This window comes from Dicentrarchus labrax, unplaced genomic scaffold (assembly GCF_905237075.1).
Source record: "Dicentrarchus labrax unplaced genomic scaffold, dlabrax2021, whole genome shotgun sequence".
Lineage (NCBI taxonomy): Eukaryota > Metazoa > Chordata > Actinopteri > Moronidae > Dicentrarchus > Dicentrarchus labrax.
The window spans coordinates 9,185,734-9,201,278 of record NW_026136703.1 but is presented as its reverse complement, the minus strand read 5'-3'; the positions used below and the strand labels follow the sequence as shown (position 1 = coordinate 9,201,278).

Sequence of the window (15,545 nt, the reverse complement as noted above, 5' to 3'; positions counted from 1 at the left end):
TTCCTTCAAGGGTAAAGTGTGTGTCTGAGACTGAGCATAATCACTTGTCAAATATTTTAAAGAGCTTGTTTTAAAGTACGTGCAATGTTTTGATTGAATAAATGGGTTTGGATTAATGTGTTGGTTAAAGGAAAGCAGAGAAAGGGTAGCCTGTGTCCTGTAAATATCCGCTTACATGGTGTTGCATCGCTGCCAGCAATGCTCGCTGCATGTGTGATGTGCCAGTAGCTAAATATGCTTTGCGAGGAGTAAAACAGCATGTGTTTGGAAAACAATGAAGGAGATCTGCAAGTGGTTACAGTCTACTTTTATTCCACTGCCTCTATCCAGCCCGAGCTCAAAAAAATAACATACAAATCATTTCACTCATGTCAGCCCCAAAGGAATCACTGGAATAATTGAAGTAGTCAAACAGTAGCTGAAGGCAGCCTCACTCGTGCTACACATGACATGAAATGGATTGTTGAAACATCAAAGATAAGCAAACATACGGAGAAAGGGAGAGACATTCACACAGTGAAAGTGGAACTGTAGCACAGAGGCAGTGTGAGCATGTTCCAGATCAAACGTTTCTCCTGGCTTTTTCATTAGCAGGCTAATCACACAGTCACAGCAGTTCTAACTGGCCCACAGATGTCCTGCGAGCCTTTGTCCCACACTGCCAGTTGAGCTAAAAAACACATCTGAGCAAAATCTGTAGTTCTAGTCAAGTGCAATTTTTCTTTCTTCTAACAGCATTTCAAGTTAAATTTACGTCCTTTCAGTGCCTTTTTAAAGACGTTCACTTAATCTAGAATCAAGATGGCAGCTTTGTTTTTTGTGTAGGCTCGAGTTGGGGCTCTTTGAAGGGACTATATACTGGGTATAAGTGTCCTCGGGAGTAATGGAGAACGGCTATCACAACACAGCGCTTCCTGCCCTCGCCACAGGCATTACATGGATCTGACTTGACTATAAAAGAAAGATACAAATGTCTGTAGGCTACACAGAGAGTGTGTGTCTATTGCTATAATGTGCCATCTAAGGTTAAGTGTTACATTATACCTTAGGACATATTCACCCCTAGGCAATGGTAAAACACATTTACAGCAGCTCTGCGGCTCATGATGAGGTCAGATGATCTGTCATATACTGTATGTCCAATGGCTACTGGAGAAAGCTAGTGTGTGTGAATATCGTGGTATTGGTCTTTTGAGTGGGTCACCAGGGTTCGAGAATAAATAAAGAAGTGTTGGGTTTCAACAGTGACTCTGCAGAAGACATCATGGCTGCGAAAATCCCGTAAAATTAATTGAACTGTTCTTTCTTTGTCCCTAGACAGCAATTTGCTCTTGATAGCTTTTGGGTGGAAGAGAAGCATGAATATGAATGTTTCCTAAAGGGCTGTATGTTAAGCTATCAGTCACCATGACTTAGGTAACAGGACAGCTCAGCTCCCTGATATATGAAAGGTACTACGATAAGGCGAAATCTTTATTACATGTGCACATGCTGAAACATTTAAAACTCAAGAGCAAAGCCTCGTAGCAAAGTGTCAAAAAGATGAATGTGACTGCATCAACAGGAAGTGTCTGACCTAACAGTAAACAAAAAGAGAGAAAGTGGGGGGAGAGTGTGAGTGTGTGTGGGGGTATCGGGTGCTAGTGGCCTAGTGTTCCTGTTGGTAGCAGTGACCTTGCCTCAGTTAAAGCTAATTGAATTGGGGGCCTCACTTCCTCCCATGGGACCTGTGGAAGGCCAAGGCCTCATTCTTAATAAGGAAACCAGTAACGGACAAAAAACATTTAGCCGGACTGTTTCAGTCATCGGTGAGCGGTCGCTGAGAGTCCTGCATTCCTGGTCTAAATTGTCTTACTAAATTACTTAAGAATACACAGTGACTGCAAACTAACATCACATTTTGAAGGCAGAATAAAGTTCAAATGCAAGGAAAAGGGTTCACTTAGAAGTAGCTTGAGAGGGAAACGAGTTGAGAATAAGCTGCCATGATGTGGAGGTTTTAGGGGTGAACAGAAATCTGGGCCTGATTGCTGTGATAGTAAAAGAGGTTCTCTCTCTCTCTCTCTCTCTCTCTCTCTCTCTCTCTCTCTCTCTCTCTCTCTCTCTCTCTCTCTCTCTCTCTCTCTCTCTCTCTCTCTCTCTCTCTCTCTCTCTCTCTCTCTCTCTCTCTCATATATACTTGGATAGGCTGAGTTGCTTATCTTAGCTTTCTGCAGAATGGGAAACAATGTTCATTAATGGGGTACAAGTTGGGTCAAGGGGGTGTCCCTGTCCCAGACAAACCTGCATACAGTCTGGTTTGACCTTGGTCATCAAAAGATATCCCAGCATCATACTAGCTTAAGTGACCACTAACACAAAGAGGAGCCACAAAATGGAGATGCAAGCTAAGTGATGGGCGGTTGCTAACCTTACACTAAATCACACATGTGCCTGCTTTTCACAGGATGCCAGAAAACCCATCCATAGCTTCAGTGTGCTAAGGTGATGGATCGGGGACAAAGAAATCACATCTTTTTGAGCCATAAACTGTATTGATCCAAACCTTTTTGACCTACAGCTTTCAGAGCAGCATCAATGCAAGACACAGCCTCATGTAGGAGAGGGGTTTGAACTTTCTTCAGGGTAAAAATAACCATGTTCCAAACGATTAATGTACAGCATTTTAAGAGAACATAAAGACAGAAATGCTGACAGTGATCAAATGCAGGGACCACAATCTGGGACTTTTATGGCACAGGAAGTGATAAAACTCCAAATCGATCCCATCTGCTGGAAAACCTGGTTCTCTTTCAGTTGGAGCATGGACGGTTTTCATCGCTCTTTGCATGCTCACGAGTTGAAGGCACTGGCAGAGACATTTTTGCTGGCAGTTCTTCTGGGAGCTGTGATGATGGACAGAGGGGCAGCTGGTTCGCTCCTAGAGAGACTTATAAGGGGGGGGATCTATAATTGAACCAAGCGTGATGGCTCAGGTGAGTAGATGGCAGCACTAGGAAGAATAACCTGCCTGGCATTTCTGTTTAAGATAACAGAGACCAAAAAACAAATATTATAAAGTTTGTATGTATTTTGTGTGACTTTACATGTAAGGGAGAGTGGAAAGAGGGCTCACATGTTATCTATCAAACTGTCACTCGCCGCTGCATGATTACCATTAACTAATAATCTCAGCTTTTCGAGCTCAAGGCCCCTCTCCTCGTCTCTGAGTGACACTGCTGTTCTCCCTTGTCCTCAGGCTGCTTCATGTGTTATGGTGCCTCCACACCCCGCTGAGCTGTGTGGGAAGGGATGAGCCTTTCTGCACCGCTGGTTCCTTTAACCGTCCAACCAGAAACTACAAGCCCCTGCTTTGTTACAAATTCTTCCTGGAGACACGGTCACGTCCCACGATTATGCTTTTACCTGTCATATCCCTTCTGTCATATTTGGATCAAATTAGCCACACACACTCGCGGCGCAGATTTACTGACCAGAGCGCAGAGTAGATCGACAGCCTCCAGCACCAGTTCCTGGTGTCCAATCCTGGCCACGCCAAGCTCCTCCAGGTCCTGATGTGTGATCTTCAGTAGCTGCTCCCCACTGATCTTCTCCCGCTCAAAGTTGCTCACATACTGCTGCAGGCTGTCATCTAGACCTGAACACACAAGATGAAAAAGTCAAATATAGGTACTTGTTAGACAAACATTAAGAATACGGATCAGTTTGCTATAGTTCAACTGTCATTTACAAGAGCGCTTTGATACAATGTCACAAAAATAAAAAGACCGTATCTGTCTCTCTTTCTTTTTTAGCATGTGTCCTAGTGTGTGTGTGTGTGTGTGTGTGTGTGTATATACAGTGCAGATAAGGAACAGGTGTGACTGCTATCTTTGCTAGACAAACACACTATAAAAAGAGTAACGGTTGAGACCTATAAGTCTGTTGGGCTGGTTAAACAATGGATGGCTATATGTAGTGTGTGTGTGTGTGTGGATGTGTGCGTGTGTGGGTGTTTCAATAAACGTGCCAGTGTCCCCTTGCTACTATTTGGAGCACCAAAAACAAATGAGATGGACGGTTACACTACCAACTGCTCTGGTAATTGAAAAAGGGTGCAACTCAAATGAGGTGTACTACACTGGAACAGGCTCTTTTGATACTGTAAAGTGAGCTATGTACAGTACTTTGCCATGAACAAACTCACAAATGTGCCCTCCCTATGCACGCAATGTGTCTTTCAGTGGATCTTCAAGTAGTGTTGAGACAACATAGTGAAGAACAAGCCTTTTGTGTGCATGTGTAGCTGTGGTCTGTAGAAGTAAACACCATCTTTCTCCCCATCAAAGAGTGCACAGAGAGGGGGCAGCTGCAGATACATGGCTCTGCGCCCTGCTTTTCTGAAAGACCTGTCAGCTGTAAGACACACTCCCTCACTTCAATCACACACACACACACACACACACACGCACGGAGATATGAGGTTCCATTCACAAAAATGGCTCAGTGACCACAGAACACACCCAGTGTGGCTCTTAACTTGTAACTACATGCCCTACATTTCATATGGATGCTGTTATCTGCTGTTAAGTTACGTGTTCCTAAAAAAAGTAAATCTTTTTGTGACTCAAAATGGATCTGCCAAATCCTGTCTCATACTGAATGTGTGTGTGTGTGTGTGTGTGTGTGTGTGTGTGTGTGTGTGTGTGTGTTGGTAGTTATGAACAGCAGACAAAACCAGATTAGACTGCATTTATCAGAGCATACATTATACTTATGTACTGCCTCGATGATATTATAGAGAAATGCCTAATACTTAAAGACACGATTTCAGACGATGTCAGTATTCAAGGATAGCTCAAACACTCATGTAGCAGCTTCACAGTAAAAACCTATTTCATCAGACTTGCAGGACAGTAGGGCTTTTACTGTGAAGCAGCTGCAGACACCCTATGTTTACAGAAATGTTCAGCTAAGCAGGAATGTAACGGTAGTGGTATTTGATAAAAGTAATTCTTTAGTTGGTGGATCAAACTGAAATATTCCACAGGATGAACAGTACAGTGCTGACAAAGCTGAACAAATAAAGAGCAGGAGCCAAGTTACTTCAATTCCTTGACATACCAGTATTGCAGCTCTTTGAGATAGGTATTGTAGAAACTGTCATAATACTACATATCAGAATATGCTGAATTGTGCAGCTCTCAGGCTCACGCCACCTACACAGGACTCGCTTCAAGGCCATTAAAATTCCATTATGGCATCAAAGTTCACTTTCAGAAAATATCTGTGAGAGCTCAAGTCATCTCCGCTGAATCAAAAGGAAATTCCATCATGACTTGTTAACCATTAGCCTTCACACAAGTCAAGTCCAGTTAGTCTCATTAGATTTTTCTCATTCCCTGGCATGCTAATTCAGCGGCAAGAGAATTTCAAGCTTAACCCCTGACTGGCCAGCAGTCTGCAAGGGAATCCACTTCACACTGTAAGACTTAAGGGACTGAGTACTAGCCTGAACCCACAACAGCACAAACACAAGCCAAACACAAACACTGGGCCAGTCACTTTTAATGCCATTAAATGAGAAAAAAAGACTTGGATCCAGAGGGTGCAATGTTTCTCCTTCCTGCTGTGTTAAAAAGGCATTTCCTGTGGAATGGTGCCACTCTCCATCACAAACCAGAAGAAGAAAGGGCACTTGTGGTTCAGCTTACAATAACACTTGCTGAGGCTTACACTGTGTTTTTTCTTTAGCTTGGTTTTTCTAAAACCACACAATATCATCCAGGCAGACTAGATATGGGAAACAGTCTGGAAAGAAAATGGTGGGAGGAATGAATCTGCATCCGCTAATTGATGAATGAAGGGCCTTTCCCCTGCTCTCTGCCGATTTTCCATTTCCATTCATTCATTCATTGGGAGTGTTCCTGCAAGTGTTTTCTCGCCACATGTCCTATCCCTGATCCTAGAAGTCAGACTTCAGAGAGTTTAGAAATTCCAGGTCACTCAAGGGGCCAAACTGATCTGCATGAGCTTTGAAAAAAGACCTCCAACTTGAATGGCACTAGTGATTGAGAATAGGGGGAAATGTGCACTACAGAGAAAATGTATTACTCTCCCACTGAATTCAGGGGCTGTAAGAAGAAGGTAACACAGCAATCTCCCTCCGGACTCAACCATTGACACCTTCTGAATAAGTGAGGGGTGTCCTTACAGTGTGGCTTATAAAACATTTATTGGGCTTCGATCAATGGCTGCTGAGGTGTGTGTATGTGTGTGAGACTATCAATTTTCATTAAAGCTAGAGTAACCAGTAAAGGAGATAGAGTGTCACGTTATTGTGAATTGAGCGAGGGGAGGGGGGCTCACAAGGGAGGACTGTGTGAATTCTTTTCAAAAGCCTGTGAGGAGAGAAACGCTTTTGAGTTTTATGGCCTCTGTGAACCACTTGGCAAATGTCCTCAAACCAGAGCAAGTGGGTGTAACTGTGTCGCAGAGACACAGACACACAGCACCAACGTCAAATGCAATCACATTGCCAAAAACATACATTGGCCCCAAATGTTTATTGTGATAAGTTGACTGAATGGATTCTGGCAATACTCGTGACAAATTATAGTGATAATACTACATATGAAAGCCTGCTGCAATGTTTAAATGAACACAATAAACCAATTCTCCTGATAAAGAGTTCATTTACAACTTGAGTTTGAGTTTGACATGTCAGTTTCTTTAATGATTTTAGGGTGGTATTTTTATTATCATCATCTCAATGTACTGTTTTCTTTTAATAGTAGAAAATATGATTTATTAAGCACAAATGCAAACTTTTTCTTATTCCAGCTTCTAATTTGTGACCATTTGTTGTTAATGTTCTAACTTTCTATCAAATTTCACAGAAATCTGCCAAAACAATTATGATATCCTGCTTACTAACACAAAAACACAAACAGGAGTCATTCAAACATTAACAATCTCCCTACACTTGAACATTATACTGTCAATGATTAAGACTGAGTTCACAGTAGTACTGTAAATGACATATTTCTGCAATTTAATGCAATCAAATTGATATTAGAACCCAAAATGGTTAAAAAAGACCTTCTCTGTAGGAGGACGAAGAGGGTATCTGAATGAAATCTGTCAAAGTCTGTGACAAATAAACAAACACAGAAGAGGAGGTGAGTAGCAAATGCCAGTCTCTGTAGTATGGCACCTGCTGTTCACTGTGGGGTCTTTCTTGCCACCCACCATCACCCATTCAGTAAACATGAATTATGTGTACAACAGGTTATGAACACAACAGTTCCAGTGTATAGATGCACACACACACACACACACACACACACACGCACACACGCACACACGCACACACGCAGGCATATTTCTGGACAGCTGGGAAAGCAAGAACCCCAGATACTCCAGTCTGGATGTAACAAGTGGAACCAGACCCTGTTGGAGGCCTTGGAGCTCTGCAGCCTACTTAAAGGCTGTGTAAGCACACATTTCTGGCAACGTAAACAACAGAACCCTTCCGTTTGCAAATGGCTGGGCTATTCTTGTCATAATCTCAGCATTCTCCAGCCGTACAGAAGCACGAAAACAGCAGATTGTGTTTAAAGTGGCCAAGTACATGACAGCCCAGGACCCACTGTGTTTGTATTGAAGAAAAAGTCATTAGAACAGCAAACAGGTTTTCGCAAGACATCTTACACAAGTTCAATGCTGTCTTCAGAAAAATGTTGATCACTTTTAATCAACAAGGCTTTCAATGCAGGTTGCCAACTTTTCGTTCTCAGGGGTTTGATTACACCAAAAAGAGCGAATAGTCTTTCACCTCCTACAGAAAGAACGAAACAAGCTCCCTCCTCTTCACCTCCCCCATCTTTCAACCCCTCCCTGTGCTCCCAGTGGGAGCTGTAGCCGCCCTGTAACACACACACAAACAGGGACACACACAAACATGCACACACAAACCCAAACCAATATCCCCACTGGGGTGGCCAGTGGGAAAGCTACTGGGTGTAGAATAGCAAAGCCACTGTAACTCTGCTGTCTTTATTTGTCAGCCCAGCCTCTGAACCTGCGGGGAACGGTCAGGAATTTGACTCATTGTTCTCCGCTGAGCAGCTCCATTGTGGGAATTCACAGCACTCTGGCACAATGGTCTCTGGCCGGACCAGGCCACTGCTGTAATTAGAAAGAAAGAAAAAGCTCCTCTCGGCGACTGCTAAGCTATCCTAATGCATGACTTCACAGAACAACAACAAAGCCTGTACACACACATTGGGTTCCAATGGGAACTGGGGATAGGAGTTACACAATGGTGCTCTACATCTCTCCATCAAGCATGTTGTGTCCTCATCTGAGAACAGTATAAAATGTAATAGCTGTCTGTGGGACTCTTCACTGATAGGGGGGCAAAGATCTGCTTTATTTTGCTATGTTTTAAGATACTGTCAGATACTGGAGATAGGTTTGGATACTGAGAATGAATATCAGATAAAAAGAGTTAGAATTTTTGGCATGGCTGAAAACATACCGGCTATCCCATGGACAACATTTTCTATTTTCTTAGTTCTATCACACTCTGACAGCTTAACTGCGTATGACCCTGTGTGACCCACATTTTAATCTTATCATTGGTTCCTCCAGCTAACAAAGAGTGTTTCACTTCATGTACCCTAATCTTAAACACAGACAACTACAAAATGGCAGTGACATGTCCTGAGTGGGCTTCCTAAGTGAGAAAAAGCAGCTGAGGCTAGTCCGTCCACAGGCAGACAAAAGCAGCTCTGTCTCTTACAGGCTGATGGACGATGACTGATGACGGAAGAGGGGGTCAAAGTTTGCGGGCCTGTCGTGGTTGAAGCACATCAGCAACCATGAACGCCAGCCCCTGGGCTCAGTTAATCCTTTACCTCTAGCAGCACACAATCCCTGCGGCATTGCTGGTACCTTGTCAGAGATATCCAGGTTTGAAGTTTCGGGGAATGGATGGCTCAGTTAATATTGAGCGGCGCGAGGTGAGAGATGGCGTCTGGAGGCGTTGCAGGTCAGAGCACAGGAGGTTATGAGAGGTGTATTTGGCTCTTGCGTGACCTGATACATGATGACTTCTGGTCACAAGGAGATCAGAGGATAGAGGGAAAACAAGATGGAGCAAGAGAGACACTAGAGAAAGATAAAGCAGACTGCTGCAGGCACATTAGTGAGTGTCTCTGCTAACCTGCATCAACCGAGTTGTGCTTAAGCTAAGGGCGTCTGGGTCACTGAGTTTGCACCTGATAGATGATTTAGTTTTCTCTTGTCAGACTTCCCATATATAATATTCACATATAATTTCAGTTTAACATGCAGTTCTTCCACAGGGCCTAATATTGAGGAGTCTCCAGTAGTCTGAGTAAGCCATACATATATAAATCCATCAACCTATGGCAGACATTTTAACTTGTCATAGTAGGGAAAGTACAAGTAAAATTAATAACAAAGCAAAAGTCCAACATTTGGAGAAATACTCTTAATTGCTTTCTGGGGGACAGTTAGCTGAGAAGATCAATACCACTCTCATATCTGTCCGTTAAATATAAAAGCTACAGCCAGCAGCCAATTAGTTTAGCACAAACACTTTCCAGCTATCCTGGATCTGTCAAATGGTAACAAAATGGTAACTATTTCTTGGCTCTGAGCACTTGCCAGGCAACCAGCTGAGACTCCAGGAAGTTACTGGTCGCAGCCAAGAAATAATGGGACACATAACCCCTCGTAAAATGACGAACTGTCGTTAGTTTTTGCATGGATTAAGCAAATAAGATATAACATGTTATTTAGTAAACTTAAGAGGTGCTGGTAGGCAGATTTTTAGTGCTTCTAGAGTTATTGATAGCAGGATTGGTAGTACATGTAGTTGTAACTCACAGCCATTAATACATGGTGACACCAGTAGAGGGATATTCAAGAACAGGTTTGTAAAGCTGCATGTAAACAGCTTATCATTCCTGCAAAAGCCAGTGTGTCAGCAGCGGTATGTGCAGGTAAGTGTAGCCCACGTTTGTGTGTTTGACAGGGACAGGAGCAGGAGTGGGAGCAATAACCTCTCAGGCCAACATAAACACCCATCACTCTCCAGCCAGTCGGCCGCCCGGCCATGCTGTAGCTCGTTACCACTAGCATAAACACCCACTAAAGAAAACAACAAAGACCTCAAAAATGTCTCAGACTCCCCCCTCCTCCGTCTCCTCTCAGCCCCGTTCCTGCCTCTCCACCCACCGCAATCTTTCGTCTTTCCTGGTCCCTCCAACGTTCATATTGTTGTGGTTCCGCCTGTTGACAAGCATCCCAAGATAGTCTTTGAAAGTGCACAATATAATAGATACTGTCACTTCTGGAATTTGGGAATGGTCAAGTGTTTTCCAGTTTCAGTTTTTCCAGGTGTTAGAAAGCAATAACGAAAGCAATAAGAACAACTCTACTGAAGATGGAAAGTTGCGTAACAGATAGCACTGTTTCTTTGTCAACAGGACTTCTAAAACACTCACTTTGCTACAACCTATACATCATTCCTGTCAGACAAAACTATAATTAAGACCCACGACTCTTCGCAAAGAGAGAAACAGAGATGGAGGGAAAGAGGTAAGCAGTAGGGGAACAGAAGGCAGAGACAGAAAAAGACAAGGAAAGACAAAAAACTAAATCACCACTTTTAAGAGGTGACATCCCCCATCAAACTTAACTATGAGTTCAAAGTCATAACCACTGAGACACAAACAGGTCATAGAAAAAACACACACAGGGAACTCTGTTTAGTGCTTTCATCCCATCACATGTATGGTGTATGATCAGGGTGGCCCTGCATACTGATTACAGAGCAATTTACCAGCACCATAATAGCTGCCTATGGAAACCACAATAAAGATGAACAAGGTTTGGGGGGAGGAAATGTGCTCCGCTCGTTTAGTTTGCCATGGGAAAAGTGTGCTAGCAGTCAGACTAACGCTGCATGTGGGAATATTCTCTTGCAGAGCCAAACGTGACTGCATCCATTGAGCTATTATGTTATGATAATGCCTTTATTGGGCTTTTATGAGAGAGAAAGATATGACACACAGAAACAAGCCTTTAATTAAACTAAAGATAGCACCATATTGCCCCTGTGGCTCATATGGTTGAGTGTAGTACTCGCTCCATTCCGTTCCTAATGTGGATCCCCATAAGCATCTTTGGATAAGAACCTGCTAATTGCCATAAATCTCCCAGAGGGTAAATCCCCCCTTTAAATCTTGTTAAAAAGTCTGGCTAAAAAAGTAGAAAGAAAGATTCCACTGCCAAGCTAAGCAGAGGATTTACTCGATCAAAACCGACAGCGGGTCCATCGCTGACCCTGGCACGGTAGAGGTCCGTTCCTCAGCCTGGCCTGGCCACACGCAAATCTGAGCTTGCTGCCTGCTTTCTACCCAGGCTAAACCCAGCAGGAGCACTTTGCTGTGACTTCTAAGTGCCACTAGTGGTTACCTATTCTGTAGCAATGGCTACCAACAAAGAGCTGAAACATTTGCTGGAACTGTAAATAAAATTAAGGTTACTATAGTGACAGGGGAAGTGGGAAGAGGTTGGAGGGTCGGTTGGGGGGAGCGGAGGTTTGGGGAACTTGGAGGAGGCTGAAGTGGAGAGAGGGAGAGGAGGAAGAGGAGAGGAGAGTGTGACCACAATCCAATGATTTACAGCTGGCTTGCGTCCAGGTCATCGGAGGAGGACACAGGGGTCAAAAAGATTGAGAGCGTCATTAGTACATCTATTCATTCTGCAGAGGACCAGTAAAAACAACAAAAAATAAAAAGACACATTTCATTCAAAACAGAAATCAACAAGCCATTGGCTTTCCCCAAGAACTCTTAAAACAACAGAGAGGAGCCAATATAACACTTGAATTAATTATGCCATGTAAGTGATCACTAGGCAGCCTACAGGCTGTGGGATCCCGATCTCCCAGCTGCGAGGGTTGCATGTGGGGGAGGGTGAGTCATCTCCAATGAAAGGTAGTCGTGAGTGGCAGTGTGTCACACGCAGGCCAGGACAGGTCACCTATGACGCAGCGATTCAGAAAAGACATCCAAACATTGCGTGTGGTGCTGTGGTTACTCTACTGACTCTTTGGTGTATAAAAAGATGTGTCCCTTCATTTTTGTTTTAATGCTCTAAACCACACATTCCCTCACCACAAAAAACACACTCCGCCCATTTCCAGGTGAGGTTTGTTTGTACTCTAACCGGCAGCTGTTGTGGGTCTCCCTCATAGCCGTGACAGATTAAGAAAGAGACGGCCATGTTCCTTTAAATGATAAATGTGTTGTTGAATGGAAAGGGAGCCACGTACAAACACAGATGAGGGGCAGGTGAGAGGCTTCTCCCCGGTGTCTGCACCAATGGAAACAATAGGAAGGATCTCCCATGATTGTTTCTTCAGGTCCAGAATTTTCTCAAACAGGAGTCACCACTCCCTGCGTAAACAAATTCAAAACCCACATTTTGCTCTAACATCCTTTGTACAACCTACTCAACTGAGATCAAGGGAACAAACGTGTTTTGTTTGAAACCTACTAAAGCTTTCAGCCTTGGATCAAGATTCGCAGAGATACGACATGAGACTTGTCAAGTTCCAGCCTCTGGCAAAAACTAAGATGAGAGATTTCACAATAAATTCTAAAAAAGACAAAGCACGTCAGGGTGGATCTGTCACGTCTGACCTGTATTCAGATAAGTTACCTGCAAGTTAGATGCTTTGACTGTTGGGAGAGAATAAGGAAATAAGAAACAAATGGGTGTTTTTTTCTTGAAGGCAGGGCCCTGTGATGGGGAAGTCCAGAGGAAGATGGACAATATGCAAACAAGATCCCCTGAAGAGGCACAGTACGAATGACTTCACTGCTCTATGCTCGTGGACTTTTTTTGGGACTCCCTAGGTGACTTCCAACCATAACCAAATAAAAACAGAAGCTTGGCAGTTGTGTGGCCTTATCAGCTTCATAACCTTTCGATAATAGAATAGAATGCGCCTTTGTGTTGTGTTGACCTGCATGGAAAACCACACATAGAAATAACCACAAAGAAAGTATGATGCTTCCCTTTAATCTTCCAGGTGGTTTTTTGTTTCTGGATTAAGACAAACACTTTCATCCATCCATCTAATCAGACTACATGGCGCCATGCTGATAGTGGGCCCCAGGGCTCATCAATGCACCGTCAATGCTGTGAAAACATAGACTAACCCATTACAGCTGCTTTATCCATCAGCACTCTCTAATGTAACAAGTCAACAAGAGAGTTGACAGACTCAGACACACGTCACAGCAGGCACAAGCATGAGACCTACAAACAATAACAGCCTCCATATAATACTAATTTAATACCAACACCAATACTTAATTAGGCAAGTAAACAGAATGGATTGCAAAACGAAAGTCAGTAGATTCTCTTACTGTTTAACTATAAGATTGTACTCCTTGTAGGGATGGCAATTTTAAACTGTGTGAATAGCTATACAGGAATTCAGTGAGTCTCTATGGAGGACGGTGAGAATATGGACTAGTCTGAACATGTTCTGAACAGGCTCTGATCTGGCATCTGCCCAAGTGCCCAGCTAAACCCAAAAGTGGCTAACAGTTCATAAAACTACAGATCACTGCATAATCATAATGACATTACACTCCATTACAGTGTAAGCTGGTGGCAGGATGACAGAGCTTCGTGTGTATTTGGTCAGCGAGGGGGACCATCAACTCGACCGAGTTCAGCATTTTAAATCCGTTAAAAGCAACTGGTGGCCCCAGATGCAACAAAGGACATGTGTGACCTGTTTTGACTGCTCATTTGCAGAGCCGCTGGTTTGGTCTGGTAGGAAAAAACCTGGAGTTGACTGCATTCCTCTCATGTTCTGTGGTTATTTGAGCATAAAAGCATAAGCAGTGCTTTGACAGCAATACCAACACAGCCATTCACTTCCCTTTTCCTTCTCTGCATAAATCAGAATCACCATACAAGCACAGATCTGGTGCGGTAGCAATTTGTGACATTAATATATTCAAAAACCTTCAATTACATGACTGTGAGAGTGAGCCTTAAGGCACAATCATGGCACGCAATAAACCAGTGAGTGGGGGCAGGCGCACACACTTGACATCACCGCACGAGAGGTCAGTGAGCATGTGACCCGTATTTGCACTCGCACCCGCTGTGCCACCTCAGGTTGCAGCTTTTATTCGCATGGCTTAGGCATGGCACCTCACAGGCCAATGCTCTTAGGGCAGAGCAGGGCCAAATAGCTTGCAGGTCCTGCTAAGCTGAGATCATCTGGGAGATTTGCAATGCACATTTTAGATTTGAATGCAAAGCAAACTGGTCTAGCCCAGGTTGGCAGGCATATGTGCTGACCCTTAGTCTCCTCTCCTGGCACTGAGAGAAGAACTGTTGGATATATATGCAAATGCAAACTGATTCTGGATTACTGATAAAAACCTCCACCCCTATAAAGCGCTGCACACACATTACTGTGTACTGTCACAACACAACATCAAAAGGTGAAGTGAATGGCAACTTTCAATCACTATGGGAAGACCTTTAAATTGATAAAACTTGGAATCTAGTTTTGTCTTTGTCTTATCATCGCTAGATTAGAACAGTGACATTAAGTATTGACGATTTCTCCCCATATGTTAAACCTCCTGAGGGTGAGACAGCGGGCTGTGTGAGAAACAGGCCGCAGAGGGGCCGCCAGGAACGAAACCACAGCAATCCCTTTCAGTCACCTCTCCCCAGGGGGAATCCTCTTACAGCACATCCCCTGAACCCTAAAGGCCATTTTCTATGGAAAGGTAACATGGTTATCTGCCCATCAATGGAACACAATAGGTCAATTTTAAAAGCTGAATGGCTGGAAACTGGTAACTGACAAAGACGGGTTTTAACTTCAGGGCATGTCAAAGGAAGATTGACTTTCAATTGAATAAATTATTTCACTTTGTTACTTCCTTGTATATGCGAGGCCACTACAAGGAGCATACAGATTTCCGCTGTTCTTACAGCCTATGTTTAGATTAATTTAACACCTGTCCCCCCTGATGCATATACACAGAGCCTACAGTGTAAGGGTTGCTAAAATGGATTAATGATGCCGGTGGTGGCTATCCAAACATAGAACTCAACTTGTACGACAGAGCCGGCACTAAAACAGAGGCAGTCGATGCCTTAATAAGGGTGAGGTGTCTGCGTAATGTCTGTCCACACTCCAGTTTAGGAAGTCTCTGTTTGAGCCGGACAAGGATCATGGGCCATCATTGCCCACACCTCACTATCATCCCTAAAGATAAGGCTGCTGACGGTACCCATCAGTGGAGGCATTTAGCATGTGCAGTTTTAGACCCAATGCTGTTATTTTTCCAAGCACACACTTGGTCAAAGACTATAGCACATTCAGTGCATGTTTGCCACCTCTCTGACAAGATAATTGCCTTCTTGGCACTGTGGTGCTATCTGAGAGGCAGGATACAGTCTCTCTCACACACACACACACA

The 15,545-nt window shown here is 43.6% G+C and overlaps 1 protein-coding gene across 1 annotated transcript in view; it reads right to left on the bottom strand.

Moving 5' to 3' along the window:
* The window catches only part of LOC127358026 (connector enhancer of kinase suppressor of ras 3), a 31,402-nt gene that overhangs the window by 12,347 nt on the left and 3,510 nt on the right, over positions 1-15,545 (bottom strand). The window contains exon 2 of the mRNA XM_051390865.1: positions 3,474-3,637. Coding sequence (XP_051246825.1) covers positions 3,474-3,637 — 164 coding nt within the window. The remainder of the gene's footprint in view (positions 1-3,473; positions 3,638-15,545) is intronic.